We start from the raw sequence: 24,087 nt of genomic DNA on the forward strand, positions 1-24,087 counted from the left end.
ATATTTACCTAGTGGCCACACCAACTAGAGGTGGCCATGTCAAGGGAAGAAGGCCAGTGGCCTATGTAGGATCCCTCCATTGTTCTTGGTAATCTTGTCAAGGGCTATGTTGAAGTTCAGTATTGTTCTTGCTTCCACAACTTGAGCTGATAGACTGTTTCACAGGTCTACCACACTCTGTGCAAAGAAGTATTTTCTTGAATGAAACTTGCAGACACTTAGGCTTGTTTTAAGATGTCTCCTCTTTTGTTGATGAAGCGTGACATCACAAAAACTTTTTCTGGGTTTACATTTTCCATCCCTTTCAAGATTTTGAATGTCTGTAAGGAGTCTGCCCCATTGTGCCTTGTGTAAAGATTTGTTAATCTTAAGTCTCCAGTCTACTTGGATAAGTAGACAGAGGGTTTATTGTGCAATTTATACATACCTGTATAGTACTATACAGGTACTGTGTACTGTGTGTGTTCAATGATTACCTATGGAAGGCTTACTTCTGACTTACAGATAATTCGGCTTACAAATAGCCTCCAGGAACAGAACCCATCCATAACCTGGGGAGTGTCTGTAGTTGTGATTAGGTTGCTCTGTCCAACATACAAAATCTTTTATTTTGTAATGTTTAAATGTATTTGCCAGTCCTGCAACCATTTGAATAGCTCCTACAGATCTTTTTGCATGGTTACAACATCATTTGAACTTGGGACCTTCCTAAGTATCTTTATATCATCTGTAAACTTGATAAAATGGCTCAATATATTGTCATCATTAATAGGAAATGTTTTCCAAAACAAGAAGGGCACAAGGACAGAGCCTTGTGATACCCAAATGAGAACTTTTGTTTTCCAATCTGAATGTACTCGGTTTATGACCAGTCTTTGTTGCCTGTCTTCAAGCCAGTGCTTAGTCCACTTCAATAATTTGACTGTGATGCCATGTGTCTGGAATTTAGAGGCTCGTTGTGCATGTGGTAATTTGACAAACACTTTAGAAAATTCCACATGCAACACATCCACCGGTAAATCTTGGTCCACTAAGTCTTTTAACATTTCAAGAAAGGTGAGTAAGTTTATCGGGCACGATTTTCTCTCAAAGAAAATGTGAAGTTAGGCTGATTGGCCTATAGATTTCTATTACACTTTTTCTACCCTTCTTGTGTATCAAGTGACATTGGCAGATTTCCAGTCCCTGTGCACTTATGGCTACTGATTGCACACATGTAAGTGATTTCATGATTCAGCATGAATATTATGTTGGTGTAAAGCATGCAACTATGTATATAAGCACAAGGATATACAGACACATACAAACACTCACCGACATCCATAAACACATGCATATGCTTGCATACGGTACTTAAAAAGAGAAAGGCACAGCACCTGCAGCCACTCAGCTTGTGCTGCATTTTCATCAAATTCATCCACAGGTCTTGAGGTCCAAGCCCAGTCGGAGTTGAGGCGAGCAGCATAAGGCTTGTCATCTGGAGTCATGAGAGATGAGGCAGTAATCTGATCATTGGTGATACCCAAGTCTTCCATGCCCAGACCATCCTGGCACTCACACTGGCAAAACACTCGCACCTCATAGTCTCGGCAGTACTGCTGACCAGCTGAAAAGTGATACAGGTAGTAATAAAAAACTCATACTTTCATCATATGTAAGCATTCTCTCCTCAATATCTAAGAAAGAGCTATCTGTTATATAAAACAGGTATGGGTCCAGGTAAGTGGTTAGTCCAGTCTGGTCTGTACTTTAAAGGTGAACACTAATCAAAGTTTTCCATGAATCATATCTGACCTGTTGTAATTAGAGGCCAATATCTTAAGACACATTACTATCCTGGATTAGTTAATTAATTATTGAAGTTTCCTATATACAGTACCTCTACTGTAAATTGCTCTGTTCTAAGCTTTAGAAGTTAGATGTTAATGTGATTAATTAAAATTGTTAAAACTGTTGATTAAGCATTATCCGAGCAGAAACAAGCCCGGCCCATGAATCAATATCATGGCAAGGTAAATATGAATTAATGTCATGTTATTGATTTCTTTAACCTCCTAAAACCATTTGTATTATTACTGATCAGACCATTGCAATGGCAACACTTTGTATATTTTGGCAGAATTTGGACCCGAATTTTTACATGTGGGCCTTCTCAAATGTTGATTAAATGTACCTAGTTTGATGCAAGTTTTCAAACTTGTTCTTGAGTTATTTTGGGGACACATAAAACAGACGGGACAGAAAACAGAACTTTGCCTTACAGTTGTGGCAGGGTACAGAACTTTGCCTTACAGTTGTGGCAGGGTACAGAACTTTGCCTTACAGTTGTGACAGGGTACAGAACTTTGCCTTACAGTTGTGGCAGGGTACAGAACTTTGCCTTACAGTTGTGGCAGGGTACAGAACTTTGCCTTACAGTTGTGACAGGGTACAGAACTTTGCTTACAGTTGTGACAGGGTACAGAACTTTGCCTTACAGTTGTGACAGGGTACAGAACTTTGCCTTACAGTTGTGACAGGGTACAGAACTTTGCCTTACAGTTGTGACAGGGTACAGAACTTTGCCTTACAGTTGTGACAGGGTACAGAACTTTGCCTTACAGTTGTGGCAGGGTACAGAACTTTGCCTTACAGTTGTGGCAGGGTACAGAACTTTGCCTTACAGTTGTGACAGGGTAATAATGTGATGTTTTACTTTTTTGTGTAAGTAACCACATTTGTTTTATAATAAATAGGAAATAATTATATTACAAGCTTCATCCCTCCTAATGATTATTTTATCTGAAGATACCATGGAGAATTCACATGTCTTGACCTCTCTGCCAGTTACAAAAGTTAATTCAGAGGTTTAATTGTTGGTGTTATATTATATTCTGATTACAAAATGTTTGGTGCAGCATTAATTACTAACTAATGAAGAGAGTGTGTATGAGTGCATAATAACGTGGTTTTCCCAGATACAACCACAGAACAGAATTCAATACTGTATATAAATTTAAATTAATGATATGCACAGCAAAGTGGAATATAAAAAATGCATTAAATAAATCACGCCCTTTACAGAGATAGGAAACTAATCAGTGAGGTAAGAACCGCTTCCTCAAACCTTGGCATATCAAAAAATTACTAAAACAATAAAACCTTATTAAATATAATCAATATATATTACCAGTCATACAATAATCATTAATTGAACATTATATATATATATTTTTTTTAAGTTCACCTAGAGGTTTTATTTCTTGTTTCAGGAGATAACCAAGGCAGATTCAAAACAGAAGCTGTGTATACTCAAGTTTAGACACATAAACACTGTACTGTATCTACTCTAACATCCTTAAATGTATAAACTGTTGATATCTAACATCCTTAAATGTATAAACTGTTGATATCTAACATCCTTAAATATATAAACAACTTTAGAATTAACAGAAAATTGGGGACTGAGCACTGAGGTAATCAATCTACAACTAGATAATTTTTAATGTTTGACATCAGTCATATGCTGTTCATGGGCACATATCTAAGAACTCACCGTTATTCCTACAGCTGACACCGTTTTTGTTACAGGTAACAATAGACTCCACTTCTCCTCCTTGCACAGGTCGACACTCCACCTCAGAAATGTAGTGGTCTGGACACAGTGAGTAAATCTGTACAATACAAGAGTCATCTTCAGGCAAAATACACAAGTGCATCAAAGTTAAGGCCTAACAAACTATTAATTGAAATTTCTTTATCCACTGTTATATTGTGCACAAGTTCTATACATACCGTACAATACAACTGAAATGACATTTTATAGCTTCTCTGAAATTGCTCTATAAATAATGAGTTAAATTTCTTATGATAGAACAGCAAATTGTAAACAGCTTCAGTCTCATTTTTAATACATAATTGGAGTTGTATCTTGATAAAATAAAATACAACACATTCATTTTAGACAATTTTTCTCTAGTGAGATCACCCAGTGTAAATAAATCTTGTATTATGTAAATGTTACTTCTGATTATCACTGCAATAAGTACCTTACGGATCTCTGATAATGATTCAAATTCGCCATCACGATCAGGGTAGTGTTTGTTGTACCATTCACTCCAGCCCTCGTCATCACAGGTCATGGAAACAGAGGGCACCTCAGGTGGGCTGAGAAAGGTTATCTTATTATTACAAAATACTTTTGATAGTTCATCAAGTCTTCTTTAATTTATCTTTAGATATACTGTACTGTACAATACCTGTATTATGAATGTAAAGATGTCACTTAACTTTGGTTGTTATTGAATGCACTAAATTAAGAGAACAAGGAGTCAGACTGACCTTCATACCTCAATATTGTTGTGATATTGTCATACAGTGACATTTCAATGTTCATAGACAGATCACCTAAAATCACACACAACAAATTACTAATAAAAGCCTTTCTTTGTGTTCACAAACAGATTCACAGGAGTTCTGGCCCTGACACGGTGCATCCCAGAGTGCTAACACAGATTGTGCAGTGAGCTTGCCGAGTCCCTTAAGATCCTGCTCAGTAAATACCTGATTGAGCAAAAGGTCCCCAGTGACTGGAAAATTGCTTATGTGAGTCCTACATTCAAGAAGCGCGATCGTCTCTCCACAAATAATTATAAACCAGTGAGCCTGATCAGCATAATGTGTAAAGTACTGTACTAGAGAGCATTATAAGAAATGCCTTGATGGAACATCTACTACGAAACAACCTTGTGAAGGCCTGACAACACGGTTTTATGCTGGGATGCTCCTGTTTAGCACAATTTCTGAAGGTGCTGGATGTTTGGACTCAAATTTTAGATCAGGGTGGCAATATCAACAATAAATATGTGGATTTTGCCAAGGCTTTCGACATTATACTCCATGAAAGGCTGAACATTAAACTGAAAGGGTAAGGCATTTTGGGAAGTGTCCTAGCATGGCTTGGAGACTTTCTTCATGACCACAAGCAGTGTGTGGTGATTAATTGCATGAAATCGTCATGCGTACCAGTAACAAGTAGAGTACCAAAAAGCAGGGCGCTGAGACCATTGATGTTTGTTTTATAATGACATGCCTGAAGCTATACACTCCTCTCCACAAATATTTGCAGATGGTGCCAAGTTATTCAGAGAAATTAAGAACCAAACAAACTGTGAAGAGCTACAGAAAGATCTGTCAGCTTCAGGAGCAGTCAAAAAATGGTTGTTAGGATTCAATGTCACGAAGTGTAAAAGGATGCACCTAGGTCGTACCAATAGTGAGGAGGTGTATCACATGTCCCAAAGGGATGATGGAAAGTATTAAAAGAGACCAAATGTGAAAAGCACCTTGGCGTGTATGTTGATAATGAACTGAAGTTCTCGGGCCACTGTGAGTTTAAGGTGAATCAAGCAACTAAAGTAGTAGGTCTTATAAGAAGTCGTTAAAGATACCTCGTAACACTCATCAAAAGTGAGGTGCTTCCCTGTCTGGAGTATGTTACCCTGTCTGATCCCCGAGATATGCTAGAGACTGTCAGTTGATTGAAAATATCCAAAGGAAGGCCACCAGACTGGTGCCTGCACTACAGCAGCTCAGTTACCCTAACTGAAGTTTATAAACTTCTCAGAGGGCACTACTCCGTCGAGTGTCCATACTTGGAGCTGGTGGACACCCACCCCACAAGAGGTCACAGCTCAAGGTTGATGAAGCCACAAGTCCAGAAAACTACGAGGAATTTTTTTTTCGGAGTGGGAATTGTGAACTCTTGGAACAATCTGCCGGAAAGTGTTGTGGCGGCACCGAGTGTGAGCTTCTTTCAAGACCAGACTTGACCAACACTGATGTAGGTACAGATACATTCATGAGCAAGTACATGCCCAATACTTGCCGTCAGTGCATAACAGAGACGTGATCGACCACCAAAGCAGCTAAGAACATAAGAACATAAGAATGGAGGAAACTGCAGCGGGCCTATTGGCCCATACTGGGCAGTCCCGTTTACACCCAACCCCTATTACTCATACTGAGCATCCAACCTATGTTTGAAGCAATTCAGCGTATTCGAGTTAATGATGATATTTGTGGCTTGTTCATTCATCCCTACTCTGTTTCCAAACCTGGTAGTTTACCCATTTGCGCCTAAATCTAAATTTGTCTAATTTAAAACCATTGTTACGAGTTCGCTCCTGGTTTGGATGTTGAGTACCTTTGTAATGTCCCCTTTGTTTAGCCCTGCCTTCCACTTATACACCTCTATCAGGTCGCCCCTCGCTCTACGTCTCTCAAGGGAGTGCAAATTAAGATGCTTTAACCTGTCTCTATACTCAAGGTTCCTAATGCCCGGGATTAGTCTTGTCATTCTCCTCGAATTCTTTCCAAGGATTCTATATCCATTCTGTAATACGGTGACCAGAACTGAACTGCGTAATCCAGGTGTGGTCTCACAAGAGCAAGATACAGTTTTAGGATGACCTCACTAGTCTTGTAACTAACACTCCTTTGTATGAACCCAAGTACTTTATTAGCCTTGTTACGAGCAAAAACACATTGTTTACTTGGCTTAAGGTTCCTACTTATCATTACTCCTAAATCTCTCTCGCAGTCGGATTTCTCTATGGCATCGTTGTTCATCTGGTATCTGGTTTCCCTGTTTACATCTCCTATGCTGAGTACTTTACATTTGTCCACGTTGAATTTCATCTGCCATTTTTTCAGACCATTCGAAAAATTTGTTTAATCTTCCTGTAGTTTTGCGAGTCCTCGTCAGATTTGATAACACGTCCTATTTTAGTGTCATCAGCAAATTTACTTATGTTGCTGTCAATGCCGATATCTATGTCGTTTATGTATATAATAAATAATAATGGTGCCAAGTACTGAGCCTTGGGGAACTCCACTTGTGACGTTGCTCCAATGGGACTTAGTGCCGTTAATGCTCACTCGCTGTTTCCTGTCCTGTAACCACGCCCTAATCCATTTAAGGATGTCACCTTTGATGCCATGAGCTTCTACCTTTCTAATTAGTCTTTCGTGGGGGACTCTGTCGAAGGCTTTGCTAAAGTCGAGATATACCACATCATAATTGTGCCCCTCGTCCACCGATTCGAAAACTGATGAAAAGAATGTTAATAGATTAGTTAGGCAAGAACGTCCGCTTGTGAAGCCATGCTGGGATTTCGAATAGAGTTTGAAATGATTGCTTCCAGTAATTTGCCTACTATTGATGTTAGACTAATTGGGCGGTAGTTAGAGGATAGTGATCTATCCCCTTCTTGAAAATCGGTATTACATTCGCTATCCTCCAGGATTCTGGTACTACACCTGTTTTTAATGACATGTTAAACAACTTTGCTAAGGGCATACTAAGCTCTTCCTTACATTCCTTTAATACTTTGGCAAATATCTCATCGGAGCCGATCAGTGGCGAAAAGGATAATAGTAGGTAGTAGGCAGCTATCAAACAGGGAGGTACTACCGCCTGGGAGGATCCTGGAAGCATAATGTGTTGTCTAATAGTAGACGCTGCTGCCATATGGCATCACGAAAATTGTGACCAAGTCCCAGGTTGCTAATCTGACTTTCTGCCTCATTTACACACAATTGCTGGGTTTCAATTGTTTCTCTTACTTTGACAACACAATATACTTATATTGTTTCTCATTATTGATCTTTTTTTAATTTTTTGTATTTCTTTATGGCTCTTTATTATTATTATTATTATTATTATTATTATTATTATTATTATTATTATTATTATTATTATTATTATTATTATTATTATTATTATTATTATTATTATTATTATTATTATTAATATTATTATTATTATTATTATTATTATTATTATTATTATTATTATTAGTAGTAGTAGTAGTAGTAGTAGTAGTAGCAGTAATTGGCACTACGGACTTCAAGACCGAGTACGTAGTGGGAAAGGTGAATGAGTGGGTTAGCGAAATCCAAGTTCTATCGGAGATTGCTAACACAGAGCCACATGCGGCCTTTGCAACATTCACCCATGGAGTCAAGCATCGTTGGAACTACCTGATGCGTACCATCCCTGAGATCGGACCCCTCTTCCACCCTTTGGAAGAAGCAATCAGTGTCAAGTTCATTCCCAAACTAGTGAAACACCCTGACTTAACCCTAGCAGAAAGAACACTTCTTGCACTTCCACCACGACTGGGAGGGATGGGACTAACTAATCCAGAGGAGATTGCTGACTCTGAACATCAAAATTCACTTAAGCTCACGGCAGCCCTCACTGACCACATAATAGCCCAGAATGCAACAGGGGAAGTGGACACCAGCGAAGTAAATAAGATCCGTAGGTCCATTACAACAGATCGGCAGCACTGCCAAAATGACATGTTGCAGCAACTATTGCTGCAGGTTCCAGAAAATTTGACAAAAAAAGTAGCTATAGCGCAGGAGGTGGGCGCCTCGAACTGGTTAACTACGTTACCGATAAGGGCAAATGGTTTCAGCCTTAACAAACAAGAATTTACAGATGCCATTGCTCTAAGGTACGGTTGGCCAGTAGATGGTTTGCCCTCCCAATGCGTGTGTGGCTCTTCCTATGATGGCGATCACGCCATGGTCTGCAAGAAGGGGGGCTTCATATGCATGAGGCATGACGAGGTAAGGGATCTCACAGCAAATATGTTGAAGGAAATCTGCCGGGACGTCATGGTAGAACCGACCCTCCTTCCACTGGATGGCGAGATCTTCCAACACAGGACTTCAAACACATCTAACGAAGCCCGTGTGGACGTCAGTGCTCGAGGATTCTGGACGCGGGGACAGCGAGCTTTCTTCGACATCAGGATTTTTGATCCCATGGCCGTTGTCACCGTAACCTAGCTCTCGATGCTGCACATAGGAGGAACGAGAACGACAAGAGAAGGGCATATGGGGAGAGAATTCAAAATGTTGATCAAGGCAGCTTCACTCCTCTAGTGTTCACAACCTCTGGTGGGATGGGCCCAAGTGCAAGATGTTTCTACGCCAGACTCGCGGAGTTGATCTCCGAACAGAAGCAGCAGCCCAGAAGTTATGTTACAGCCTGGATGAGATGTCGACTGTCCTTCTCTCTCCTTCGGTCGGCTTTGCTCTGCCTTAGGGGAACGAGAGCTTCTGCCCCTACTCCGACAACTGCTGCAGATATTGACTATGAGGCTACAGTCACTGAATGCAGCATAGATCTGCGGCTCAACTAATTTAACATAGATAGGATAGCTTCTTATGTATTAGGATATTTAATATTAAGGTAAATAAATGGTGGCGAAGGTGTGGCTATTGGGGGAGGCTGAAGGCCACTTTTAAATTTAAAGTAGTAGTAGTAGTAGTAGTAGTAGTAGTAGTGGCGTGGCGTGGCATGGCGTGGCGTGGGTGTCGTGGAACGTCCTCCTGATCTAAAGGGTTATTGGTGGGGACATACTCGCTGTGTGTGAGCGGGAATTTAACAATGTGTCGGTGAATATCGGATGTCACCCTAAGCATTGCCACCCAAGGTTTCTTCTCATCCCTTACGGCATAAATTGTAAATATTCCGTGTGTTCACCGGCGATCACCAAGTGAGTGGTGACCTGTGCTGGGTCGGTGGTGGGATAATGAGGAGGCTTGGAGCCAAGGTCAGTGTCGATAGGCCTACTTTGACAGGGGTGGCCTCGAGACTTTCGCCCATAGTGTATCATTCTGATGTATGGATGGATCGCCATTGGGGTATTTAGCCACACGCGCACGTCTGTTCTAACCAGTACCAAATATGCACTAGCTGTGTCTGTGTGAGAAGCAACCGACCATGTGTGTCTTGCATGAAGGGAAACAATTGCCGCAACCCTTATAACCTTCATGGCAGGGAGCCGTCACAGGAGGCCACAGTGGATATCGCCGGGACCCAGCAGCCCGCTGATATCCTAAACGATAGCAGTGAGTCTACTCAACCTGAAAATGTAGTACCAATAAACGCTGCTCCAATAGTAGTTGATGTCCACGAGGTGAATGAGAGACAGCCACCACAGTGGAATGGCTTGTCGATGGAAAATGCAGACATATGGGTTAAAAAAACATACTCAGAAATTGTCAGGTGGTCGCCAGCAAACCTGTTTGAACCACTCAAGTGTGCGGCCACCAAAGAAATGATTCGGGAGATGATTAGTCTCATAACTGAGTACACTCAAGACCGCCTCCTTGCCCCGTTAGCTCTTCATATACTGGCAATAATACGACATCTATTCTGCCAGAGGACACACACAAAGACTAAGCACAAAGAAAATGTGACAGCAATGAAGAGAAGACTGACACTGTGGCAGAAGGGGGCCCTTGATGATCTCCTATGTGAAGCAAGAACACTGCAGGAGAGACTAAAATCTGCAGGAGACGGAAAGCAAAACATTGATGATGCTGCAAGGAAGTTTGGAAACAAAATGCGTGTGGGAAAAGTGTCTTTGGCGGTAAGATCTCTCACAGAGGAGTCCACCGGTGGGGTCCTGCCAATAAACAGAGAGACATTAAAACAACTGAAAGAAAAACATCCCTCTGTAAGTGATGACGAAGGCATCAGGTTTCAGGGTGCCTATATCCCACCAAATGCTGTCCTGTTCGAGAAAATAACAGGAGGGATGGTGTGGAAAAAGGCACTGAAGACTCAGGGAGGTGCCGGCCCTTCAGGTCTGGATGCAAACGGATGGAGAGTCATTCTCAGCACTAACAAGTTTGGCCCCGCAGCAAGTGATCTCTGCACGGCCATTGCCGTCCTTGCAAGAAAGCTGGCATCCTCATGCTGGCATCCTCATGCTGCCATCACCTTCATGCTCTGACGGCCTGCCGCCTCATTCCCCTGGATAAGAATGCAGGATGTAGGCCAATAGGAGTGGGGGAAGTGCTGAGGCGAATCATCGGAAAATGCATAATGGAGGTGGTAAACGACGATGTCAGGGCAGCAGCAGGGAACCTGCAAGTTTGTGCCGGCCAACAAGCTGGAGGGGAAGCTGCCATTCACGCCATGAGAACGATATTTGAGCAACGTGATTGTGAGGCCGTTCTCCTGGTCGACGCTTCAAACGCATTCAACATACTTAACCGCAAGGCCGCACTGCACAACATCAAGATCAAGTGTCCAAGCTTTGCAATGTACGTTGAAAACTCCTATAGGAATCCATCAGACCTTTATATAGTAAACAACAAGGCCCTAAGAGGTGATACCATCTTACAGTCAACCGAGGGAACAACACAGTGTATTCACTCCCAGTCAATCTTACTTTTTGCACTGTCACTATGTTGAAATGCCCTGTAGTTTGAGCTTCTCCCCACCTAGTTATTATATATTATATTTGTATCACTTATGTTACTTGTATATTATTTGTAAATCAAGAGACCCATTCCCCAATTATGTAACTGTATATTTTCAGCCTTCCGGCTGTCATGCTCTTTCAATAAACCGTTAATTATTATTATTACTATTATTATTATTATAATTATAATAATTATTGTTTATCTATATATATAATAATACAATTACATTATTATTATTATTATTATTATTATTATATTATTATTATTGTTATTATTTTTATTATTATATTATTATTATTATTATTATTATTATTATTATTATTATTATTATTATTATTATTATTATTATTATTATTATTACTGTACTTTAACCCTGTATTATTTTTTAACTCTGTATGAACATAATGTCTTGTTCTTTCAATTGTATGCATCATCATACTGTGTTGTTCTCTACCTCTTGTATGAACATACTGTACTGTTCCCTAACTCCTGTATGAACATACTGTACTGTTCTCTAACTCCTGTATGAACATACTGTCTTGTTCTCTACCTCTTGTATGAACATACTGTACTGTTCCCTAACTCCTGTATGAACATACTGTACTGTTCTCTAACTCCTGTATGAACATACTGTCTTGTTCTCTACCTCTTGTATGAACATACTGTACTGTTCTCTAACTCCTGTATGAACATACTGTACTGTTCTCTACCTCTTGTATGAACATACTGTACTGTTCTCTAACTCCTGTATGAACATCCTGTCTTGTTCTCTACCTCTTGTATGAACATACTGTACTGTTCCCTAACTCCTGTATGAACATACTGTACTGTTCTCTAACTCCTGTATGAACATACTGTCTTGTTCTCTACCTCTTGTATGAACATACTGTACTGTTCTCTAACTCCTGTATGAACATACTGTGTTGTTCTCTACCTCTTGTATGAACATACTGTACTGTTCCCTAACTCCTGTATGAACATACTGTACTGTTCTCTAACTCCTGTATGAACATACTGTCTTGTTCTCTACCTCTTGTATGAACATACTGTACTGTTCCCTAACTCCTGTATGAACATACTGTACTGTTCTGTAACTCCTGTATGAACATACTGTCTTGTTCTCTACCTCTTGTATGAACATACTGTACTGTTCTCTAACTCCTGTATGAACATGCTGTCTTGTTCTCTACCTCTTGTATGCACATACTGTACTGTTCCCTAACTCCTGTATGAACATACTGCACTGTACTCCTGTATGAACATACTGTACTGTACTCCTGTATGAACATACTGCACTGTACTCCTGTATGAACATACTGTACTGTACTCCTGTATGAACATACTGTACTGTACTCCTGTATGAACATACTGTACTGTTCTCCTGTATGAACATACTGTACTGTTCTCCTGTATGAACATACCATGCTGTTCTAACTCCCTACTTATGAACATACTTTTGTTCTCTAACTCCTGTTTTGAACCTGCTGTGTGTTCTCTACCTCTTAATATGAACATACTGTACTGTACTCCTATATGAACATCCTGTACTGTACTCCTGTATGAACATACTGTACTGTACTCCTGTATGAACATACTGTACTGTACTCCTGTATGAACATACTTTACTGTACTCCTGTATGAACATCCTGTACTGTACTCCTGTATGAACATACTGTACTGTACTCCTGTATGAACATACTGTACTGTACTCCTGTATGAACATACTTTACTGTACTCCTGTATGAACATCCTGTACTGTACTCCTGTATGAACATACTGTACTGTTCTCCTGTATGAACATACTGTACTGTACTCCTGTATGAACATACTTTACTGTACTCCTGTATGAACATCCTGTACTGTACTCCTGTATGAACATACTTTACTGTTCTCCTGTATGAACATACTGTACTGTACTCCTGTATGAACATACTGTACTGTTCTCCTGTATGAACATACTGTACTGGAGTTGAATTATCTCTCCTGTTCTTCAACCGGTGGCTATGATACACAAACTTCGTGTCTCATTAAAATCAAAATACAGTAAGTTGACTGATACAGAGAAAAATGTACTGTATATACAATCTTTTATAAAGCCGGGCTACATGTAATAATCATAATTTATATAGGTCCTAGGTAACTGTAGGAGAAGGTATTGTGTTTCTGTCATCAAAAAACTTTTTTTCACAGTTACTTTCACATGCGTTGTCCCGTCTCAGGCCAATGTCGACGGAAACAAAATGGTCCCTTAAGACATCGAAGTTCAAGGGTCTAGCGAGGAGGTTGGGGACTCCACAAATTGATCTTTTTGCCTCACAAAACAATCACAAGATGCCAATTTATGCATCTCTGGAACGATCGAATCTTCTAGGAAAAGCTCTACTCATTGATTGGAACAGTTGGAATTCAATCTATCTGTTCCCACCTGCGAAAATGTTGTCCAAAGTGCTTCACAAACTCAGATTCTTCCAGGGAAAGGTCCTCTTAATTGCACCATGTTGGATACTACAACCGTGGTGTCTGGATCTGCTGGAATGGTGCCCGCATCCACTACGATTGCAACAAGGATGTCTAGACCAGGTACTGCACCCTCAGTACGAGACATCCCTGGCACTTTACAGATGGAGTTTCTCAAAAGATGTCTAAATAGATTGTTGGGTAATTCCAGTATAGTTAACCAAGTAATAGCAGGTCATAGGCCCCAAACTTCTGTGCAATATGAGAAAGCTTGGAGCCTTTTTCAACAATTTATCAGGTTAACGACTCCAATCACATTGTCGGAAACAGTGGTGTTAGAATTTTTAGATTTTCCGTTCAGAGTTAAAGGCCTTCAAGGATCTACAATTGCATCTTATAAATCAGCATTGGTTGACACCTCTGGCGTGGGTGTTTTAACATTACTTTGAACCTTGGTCACTAGATAAAGATACTAGCTTTCTTCTGGGGCCTAATTACATTATTAATCTGACCCGGGACAGATTGCTCCAAAAGGTAGCCTTCCTTCTAACAATAGCAAAAGGTATGAGAATCAGTGAGCAGGTTTCAATTTCCAATAATCCATCATTATTGGTATTTTCTAAGGAAGATGTTACTCTTTTTCCTACGGAGATTCTAAAAAAAATGAGAGGGAGGATTTTCAAGCTCAATCTATCTGGATAAAACTGCTAATGGATGAGACAAGGGTTCCTCATATATTGTGTCCAGTTAAGAACCTTCAGGAATGGTTAACCAGATTCCCTAATCGAGGCCCCTATGTATTCTCATCACAGGGTGGCAAGAAATTGTTTCCTAGTCAACTGACAAAATATTTATCTCAGTTGGTGTGTCAAGCAGACCCTGGTAAGAAATTTTTGGCACATGACACCAGGAAATATGCAGGGTCTGTGGCCTTTCTGCGGCATATGAGCCTCAGTTAGATCAAAGAAGTGGGTTTTTGGAAATCTTCAAAACCTTTCAAAACAGCTATGTTCATCTATCTCTGAAAGATGCTTCACATGTGGTGGTGCTGGGGTCCCCTCCCCCACTTAGTCCATCTCCACAACCAGGACCTTCTTCTTCATCAGAATAAAGTGAGTATCCTAATTAGGATATGTAAATAAAAATTTTACCTTCCAGAAAATGTTCCTTATTAAGGAAAATATTCCAAACAAAAATATAATTATTTTGTGGACCTAAGCTATCGGAGCCTTATATGCAATGTCACCTCCCTCTCCGCATCCTGCTCGGGTAATCAAAGCTAGACGTCGCATTCTGGATTGAACAAAACGCCTTTTTTTTTTTAAGTTTTTGTTATAAAGTCAAGAATGCGACGTCGACATCTCACCCATCTCCACCCCTCGAGAGTTGACATTTGTTTGCTGCTCGCTCTGGGGCAAGAGGTGACGGTGGTGATACGTGTGCTGGAGGGTGCAGGAGGGGGTTTTGAGAATTGCAATTAAAAGCCAGGTAGCGACGTGTCCTCTTAATATTACGTATTTAAGTAATTGTTAGATGTTTTAATTGCCTGTATGTTGGCCTGGTGAGTTAATGTAAGGCATATACATACGTAGGTATAAAGCTAGACGTCGCATTCTGGCCTTTGTCACAAAAACTGCTTTTTAGAAAAAAAGGCTTTTTTAAATCTTGGTTAATATTAAATTACTTTTAGAGGTCATATGCTTTGTCTTGATAAGAGTTTTCATTGTTGTTTCAGGTTATGACATAATATGACCTCTAAAGGTAAAGTTGGTGACCTTGTTTGAGGTCAGATTTGGATTCGTGTTCCTTGAGTAAAAATCTATATGACCACGTTGAAAAATCGCTTTTCACAAACATTGTAACAAACTATGGTGCTGTCGACTCTGCTATGTGCGTTCCACTTTACCTTTCATGAACTACTGACTACTATAAAGGGAAAGTTAAGATATATTAGTGATGAAATAAAGTATTTACTGTACATTTTTTTTATGGTCATTATCCCACCCAGGCACACGTAATTTTATAATGACCTACATCAGGCCTGGGGGGCGAAAATGTAATAAAATAATAATAATGATGATGATGATGACAATAAAAATAAATAAAATTAAAATAAAATATTAATAATAATTATAAAAATTATAAATAATAATAATAATAGACATAAATTACTAAATACATACAAAAAAAACAAGAGTGAAAAATTATACATGTATGTTGTGTTGTCAAAGTAAGAGAAACAATTAAGACCCTGTAATTGTGTAAATGAGGCAGAAAAACAGATCAGCAACCTGGGACTGGGACTTGGTCACAATATTTGTGATGCCATATGGCAGCAGGGTCTACCATTAGACAACATATTATGTTTCCTATATCTTCATGACAGAAAAAAAAAGAAAAAGTTGAGCTCCAGGAGAACACTCACATGGAAGGTGTCACAATCACCTGTGGTGTAACAGGTGTTATTGGGGTGGTAGAGATAACAGACTCAACGGTTGTTGTACGACCTATAAAAAAATTAAATGAAGAAACTTGTGTGAGAATTAAACAACAGCAGGCACTGATACTGGTGTAAACTTAATATTGGTTTCTCTCTTTTAATGTTAATTCTATTTCCAAAAATTTTATTTCATGATGTTGTGAATCTGTCCAAATATGTCTAATATTAGTGAGATTTGACACAATAATGTACGGTACGTTATATTACTTACTGCAGTCACAGAGGAGAGAAACTTCATAGTCCCAGCAAGCATTAGCCCCTGTTGCATCATCCCGGCCCTGGCACATCAGTCCCTCTTCCAGTGAGCACTTCACATTTTGCTGTTCTGTGTGGGGTCGGTGGGTTCCTACGCTCCTGCATTTGATGTTAGACATTTGGCTACGTACACAGACTCCTTTTTTAGTCTTGCGCTGAAATATACCCGGTAATTCACTTTGTTGTGTAAAATTTTCAAAATATAGTCAGATATCATTTCTACATATACAATTTCAGTATATCTAGTTAAGACAGTTCATAGTGACATCAGTGACTGCACAGGAGTTTGTAAATAACTTGAAGTGAAGAACAAATTGAGGCAAGCAAGCAGGCACCACGCCACTGCCGGTAGTAACCAAGCCGTATTATTGGTGCCACAAAGAATTTGTTTTTTCTTTTGTGTGTGTGTGCTTTCTCAAGGACTGAAATTGTGCCTACAATTCACATTTCATAGGGATACAGTGTACACAGTGTAATCACAAAGAGATATATTCATTGATGAGAACTGGAAAAGAAAATATAAGTAAATAACAGTTAAACAAAAACAAGTCGGGCTGTCTAAAACGGCATTTTATTGCCGCCCAAAGAAAGTTTTCTTTTTTCTGTGTTTCTAAAGTACTGATTGGGCATATGATCCGTCTTTCGCAACAAGTTACAGTGTACATAGGGATAGATAACAACAACTCGTTGAGGAGAACTGAAAAAACCCAGAAGACAACTCCAACTGTCTTGGGCGGCAACACTGGACACACGAGAGAAGGTTAAGACCAGCAGAGGGCAGCTAAGTTATTTTTTTTCTTCTTTTTAAATAACATTGAATTGCCAATACTAATACTGACACGTTCCTTGATAAGAGAGAGGAGCTTGAAACACTACTGAAGGTACACCAACCCGATATAGTAGGAGTTGTAGAACTGTTGTACAAGAACAGGAGAATCGACCCGGATAATGTGAGTTCAGTATTGACGGATATAACTTATTTACGAACCTTTCTCAAGAAACTTGCAGGAGGGGTGTGGTTTTTGAATAATCCAAGTGAGGTAAAATTAAATTAAAGGGAGGAGACCTACTTATCGTCGGGTGTATCTACAGATCCCAAACTGTAGCTAACTAAATCAAAGGAACTTAAGAGCCTTAATAGACAACGCAGCGATGCTCAACCTTAGCCACCTCCTTATCATGGGGGACTTCAACTATGGCGACATCGACTGGAGAAACGAGTTCACTCCAAATGACTTAAATAACCCAGCTACTCTGTCTGTAGAAACTCTGAGAGATAATTTTCCGTTCCAACATGTTAAAGACCCGACACATTACAGAGGGGAGTCACAGAGGGGAGCATACACCCAAGCCACTGGACCTCATCATAACAAACGAGGAGGGTATGGTGGCCAAACTGGAACATCTTGCCCCAGTTGGCACCAGTCACCATACAGTGTTGTCATTCAGATTTAACTGTTACCTAGTTCATAACAAAACCAGGCCAAGGTGCAAATATTACAAGGGAAATTACGACGGGATGAGGGAGGTGATGAGGAGTATCCACTGGCTTGACTCATTAAGCCGTGACTAAGGCATAAGAACGCAGGCACTACGCTGAATACATAGCTAGTAAAGTGAACCATTTGATCGATAAATATATACCCAAGACCAAACCCAGTGACTCTAGGAAAACAAGGGGACCCCTACACATAAACCATGCGGCAGTCGACAAAGTTAAGAAAAAAAATAGAAATTCAAGGCGTGGGTTAGGTCAAACGATGAGCAGAACAGGAGGATGTATGCAAGCGCCAGGAACAGAGCAAAATCAGGGTGTTAAAGGGCTGAAAATGAGTTCCAGAGGCTGGTTGAAAGTGAGGTCAGGTCAAACCCAAATGCGTTTTACCGCTCTGGAAAGTCGAAATTAAAAATGCGAGTAGGAGTATCAGACCTGAGGATTGAAGATGGTAGTTGGTAGTTACACAGATTTTGACCAGGACAAAGCTGGGGCATTGAACAGCTTCTTTTCCTCGTGTTCACAAGAGAGGATGCGATTAACCTACCTGCGTTTGAGGACAGGCGGTTCAACACAGCACTGACCCACATTGTGTTCTCAGAAAAGGTTATAGGAAATAAACTGTCAAAGCTAAAGGTTCATAAGAGTCCCGGCCCTGACATGGTGCATCCCAGTGTGCTAAGAGAGTTGTGCAGCAAGCTTGCCGAGCCCTTGAAGATCATGTTCTGTAAATGCTTGGATAAGCAAAGGGTCCCCAGTGATTGGAAAATGGCTTATGTGAGTCCTATCTTCAAGAAGGGCGATCTCCACTCCACGAACTATAGACCGGTGAGCCTGACCAACACAGTATGTAAAGTACTTGAGAGACTTATAAGAGATGCCATGATGGAATATCTACTACGAAACAACCTTGTAAAGGATTGCAAACACGACTTTATGCCAGGGCGCTCCTGCTTTACACAATTACTCAAGGTACTGGATATTTGGACCTATATTCTTGAAAAGGGTGGTAATATCGACAATATATACCTAGATTTTGCCAAGGCTTTCGACAGCATACCCCATGAAAGGCTGAAAATGAAATTGGAAGTGTACGAGATTCGGGGAAATGCCCTAGCATGGATCGAAAACTCTACGTGACCGCAAGCAGTGTGTGGTGATTAATGGCATGAGATCATCATGTGTACCCATCACAAGCAGGGTGCCACAGCCCACAGGGCAGTGTATTGGGCCCGCTGTTGTTTGTTTGCTTCATAAATGACATGCCTGATGCTGTACATTCCTCCATGCAAATGTTTGCGGAAGACGCCAAGTTATTGCGGGAAATTAAGAACCAAGCAGACTGTGAAATGCTGCAGAAGGACCTCTGCAAGCTCCATGAATGGTCGAAGAAATGGCTCCTAAGATTCAATGTCACAAAGTGTAAGAGGATACACCTGGGACATACCAACGGTAAGGAGGCGTATCATATGTCCCAACAGGACGAAGAAACTGCATTAATTGAGACTGAATGTGAAAAGTACCTACGTGTGTATGTTGACAACGAGCCATCGCGAGAAGGTAAATCAGGCAACTAAATTATTAGGTCTTATAAGAAGGTCATTCAAATATCTCTAGACAGTCCATCCCTCGTAACGATCTTCAAGAGTGAGGTGCTTTCCCGCCCTGAGTATTGTCACCCCGTCTGGTCCCCAAGATATTCTCGGGACTGTCAGTTGATTGAAAATGTCCAAAGGAGGGCCACTGGACTGGTGCCTGGACGATGGCACCTCAGCTACCTTGAGAGATTGGAGCGCCTGAACTTGCCTAGCTTATACAACAGACGGGCTAGGGGAGACCTAATTGAGGTGAATAAGCATCTCAAAGGGCACTACTCAGTCGAGTGTCCTTACCTGGAGCTGGTAGACGCTCGTCCCACAAGGGGTCGCAGCTCAAGGTTAAAGAAGCCGCAAGCCCAGAAAATTGTGAGAGGTAACTTTTTCGGAGTAAGAGCTGTGATCTCTTAGAACAATATGCAAGAGAGTGTTGTGACGGCACCGAGTGTGAGCTCTTTCAAGACCAGACTTGACAAGCAGTGGAGTAGGTTCAGAGACATTCAGGAGCCGGTGTATGCCCAGTACTTGCCAACAGTGCTTAAGAGAGACGTCAACGATCGTCGAAGCAGCTAACAAGCCGATCAGTGGTGAAGAGGATAAAAGTAAAAAGTAAAGGTAATATGCAGTATGTCACTCACTATACCCGGATAATAATTGCATTAACCCCTTGTGTATGGAATCCTCTCTGTGTTCAATACAATTATCTGGCATTAGCCAAATAAAATATTAAAAGTGGCATTCGCATATTGAAGTGGTTAAATTGTCCTGAACATCAGAAATTCCAGTATTGTATAACAAAGCTTCCACCACTTGCATCTACCTCCATGTGCAGCATGATCTTCCATAATGTACAGTATTTGGGCTATCCTTGGGTGATTCTACTTGATATTTACCACTCTTTGTATGCATTCTTAACCAATGTCAACTTTTATCACTTTCTCTATTCTACAGATAGCTTATAAGTTAGTGTTCTGTGGGCATCTGGGAGAATCCATGACTTTTCTGTTAAAAGTTTCATGCAGCAGAACCTCTGCCTACCTTAAATTCATTTATACCTCTGGGTCAATTTGTAGTAGAGGACAAAATTAGATATAGGTTTAATAATGATAATTTCGGGCAAAAATAAGATGTTGTTCTTCTATGACACTTTTTGTTTTACCCATAACTGATATATCGTCAATTGAAAGTCAGAAATTACTAGAAAGTTAATATTGCATTTGTTGCCACCAACAAAATCTCAGGAATTTTATCTTCGGAAACAATAGTTTAGACATTCTAAGACACTTTTCTTCTTGGACATTTTTGTTGTAAACAACCTGGAAAAGAGATATTTAATAACGTGTGGGTCTGGGGAAGTTAGGTAAGGTTAGGTAGTTTTGGTTGGTTAGGATAACATAATTAGTAACATATGGTTCCTAATACCAACCAAACCTACTTAACGCCTTAACTGGGAGGCAGAGCATTATTTCAACACTGGCATGTTCAGTACAAATTGTCTCTCACTACGTTTTGCTGAAGGATCCAAGGAAGGCTCTACACCTCTCATTGTGAGAGGTAAACTCTAACCAGAATATTAATGTCCAAAGCATCTGTTCTCTCCTTTGAATACATGAATTAACATACAATACAATGGTCTACTTGCTGCCAAGACGTGGTGGTTCGAAGATAGGTTTTAATGTGCCATAGATTTGAAAAGAGCTCTTTCTAAAGATGCTGTTGTGACATAGACGGTGAAGTACATCTGCAGCATTTTGTGAACCTCGCTAAGAAGTATTTTGCACTCAGCTGATGACAAGGGATTAGGATTTTTTTGAGTACATGCTCAAATCTCAGATATCTACAAGAAAATCCACACGTATTATGGTGTATTCTACAGTATACTACATGTATATACTCAGAATTCAATTAGGGAGTGAGAATATACCAGGTGACTACTTTACTGGCAACTGGAGATGTACAGGCACAAATTTATATAAGTACTAACTTAACCCATTAAGTGTCACCGTTGTTTTAAAATGGCAGAACGGAATCATCACTGCCATTTATAAACAAAGACTATTTACAAATCTCCTGCGCTCACTAGTGACATCTACAGCCTAAATAAGAGAAAATGGGACTGGTGACAACTGTCCCAACTATTTCGGGCACTTGATGGGTTGCGGAGGTGGGTGAGATACAGAGCTGGCCTCCCTGCTTTATCCTTGGCAAGGACATACTAGCACCCCACACAACATATTCATTTCATATAAAAATTATAATAAAATCATATTGTTTCAGTGACTGAGGCAGTTCCAGGCACCTGTGTGGGGTGGAGGTGGGGGTGTGAGGGACAGAGATTGCCTCCCCGTCTTATCCCATATTTATCCCTCCATTGTTCACTTTCTCCTTGACATAGATACAGTAGCATACCATACAACATATTCATTTCATATCTAATTTACAAATAAAATCATATTATTGTACAGTATTGTGTTTAATGACGTGAGGTAGTGTGAAAAAGGGACTAATGATAACTGGGTCGTACGGCCCTTACTTTTGCCATGCCCTACGAGGGATCAACTGGGGCTGAAGAAATACACACTAAATTCTGATCTAAGCAACACAATAGGGAATTAACAGTATTTTATCCTGTTGATGCTCAGCCAGGCATCCATCTCAGCGCGTGTGTGAGGGGAAAAGCCTCCCAGTAGGATAGCAGTTAAGCCCACCTCAGACCAAACGGCCACTCTCCTCTTGCTGCCCCCTTTCCCATCCAATGTCATGCTGCCAAACGTTGCGACAATAACACACTCACACACTTGTACACCATTTCTAATCTGAATCTTACCCCCTACTTTTCGCCATACCAAACCGCTGTTCTTGGGAGTGAACTCCCCTTGTGGTCCTTAAAACCTTCAACCAAGACAGTGGGGCAATTAATATCCCGGCTCTCTTTCTTGCTGGTATAAAGAACGTAGGACCTAACAGCACTATACTGTACACTGTTGTAGGCTACACACATAATTTGAGCCAAGCTATCGTGCTTCAAAAAAGCAAAAATGACTGTTAAAGTGAAAATAACAATCACAAACCAGAAAGCACCAGCTGACAGACCCTGTGTACAAACACAATGCCAGAGCCCATAAAACATTAGAGACTAAAGATGGCTTCATCCTGCTAATGCACGATGACCAAGACCTGGAGTACCTCTTGTCCCAGTGATGTGTAAACAATCTAAGGGAAGAGCATTTTGACCCACTGACTCTCAAAAAACTCACCTGTAAGAAAGGCAAATGCATCATCAAAATCCACTTCAAAAACACCGAGGCAGCTGTAAAAGAAAACAACATGGGTCTCCTCGCATTCAGCCGTCCCACCAAATCCAACAGGAACAGTACCACCACACACGTACCTGCCTCAGGTGCTATGCCATTGAGGCTCATGATAGTGTGAACTGCCCCAAACCCAGGGACTACAAGATCTGTTCCAAATGTACCTCCAGGGAACATTTTTGGACCTAATGTATTGAATCACTAAAATGCCTTAACTGTGATGGACCTCACAGCACTATGTCCATGAGCTGACCCAAAAGAAAGGAAAAAATCAAGGAAGCACAACAAGAAGCCACAAAAACAACTGTACCACCATACAGGGATATGCTGTCAGTAGGGATCCTGACTCCTGCAGTCATTGTGCCACCATACAGGGATGTTCTGTCAGTAGGGATCCTGACTCCTGCAGTCATTGTGCCACCATACAGGGATGTTCTGTCAGTAGGGATCCTGACTCCTGCAGTCACTATACCACCATACAGGGATGTTCTGTCAGTAGGGATCCTGACTCCTGCAGTCACTATAACACCATGCAGGGATGTTCTGTCAGTAGGATCCTGACTCCTGCAGTCCCTATACCACCATGTGGGATGTTCTGTCAGTAGGGATCCTGACTCCTGCAGTCACTATACCACCATACAGGGATGTTCTGTCAGTAGGGATCCTGACTCCTGCAGTCATTGTGCCACCATACAGGGATGTGCTGTCAGTAGGGATCCTGACTCCTGCAGTCACTATACCACCATACAGGGATGTTCTGTCAGTAGGGATCCTGACTCCTGCAGTCACTATACCACCATGCAGGGATGTTCTGTCAGTAGGGATCCTGACTCCTGCAGTCATTGTGCCACCATACAGGGATGTTCTGTCAGTAGGGATCCTGACTCCTGCAGTCACTATACCACCATACAGGGATGTTCTGTCAATAGGGATCCTGACTCCTGCAGTCATTGTGCCACCATACAGGGATGTTCTGTCAGTAGGGATCCTGACTCCTGCAGTCACTATACCACCATACAGGGATGTTCTGTCAGTAGGGATCCTGACTCCTGCAGTCACTATACCACCATGCAGGGATGTTCTGTCAGTAGGGATCCTGACTCCTGCAGTCATTGTGCCACCATACAGGGATGTTCTGTCAGTAGGGATCCTGACTCCTGCAGTCCCTATACCACCATACAGGGATGTTCTGTCAGTAGG

The 24,087-nt window shown here is 40.9% G+C and overlaps 1 protein-coding gene across 1 annotated transcript in view; it reads right to left on the minus strand.

Moving 5' to 3' along the window:
• The window catches only part of LOC121859369, a 532,182-nt gene that overhangs the window by 269,021 nt on the left and 239,074 nt on the right, over window positions 1-24,087 (minus strand). Inside the window, exons 34-38 of the mRNA XM_042356146.1 lie at window positions 16,443-16,641; window positions 16,157-16,238; window positions 4,029-4,146; window positions 3,536-3,653; window positions 1,377-1,606 (exon numbers count right to left, since the gene is read on the minus strand). Of these exons, the coding sequence (XP_042212080.1) occupies window positions 1,377-1,606; window positions 3,536-3,653; window positions 4,029-4,146; window positions 16,157-16,238; window positions 16,443-16,641 (747 nt within the window). The remainder of the gene's footprint in view (window positions 1-1,376; window positions 1,607-3,535; window positions 3,654-4,028; window positions 4,147-16,156; window positions 16,239-16,442; window positions 16,642-24,087) is intronic.

The sequence above is a fragment of the Homarus americanus genome, unplaced genomic scaffold (assembly GCF_018991925.1).
Source record: "Homarus americanus isolate GMGI-L3 unplaced genomic scaffold, GMGI_Hamer_2.0 scaffold7626, whole genome shotgun sequence".
Classification (NCBI taxonomy): domain Eukaryota; kingdom Metazoa; phylum Arthropoda; class Malacostraca; order Decapoda; family Nephropidae; genus Homarus; species Homarus americanus.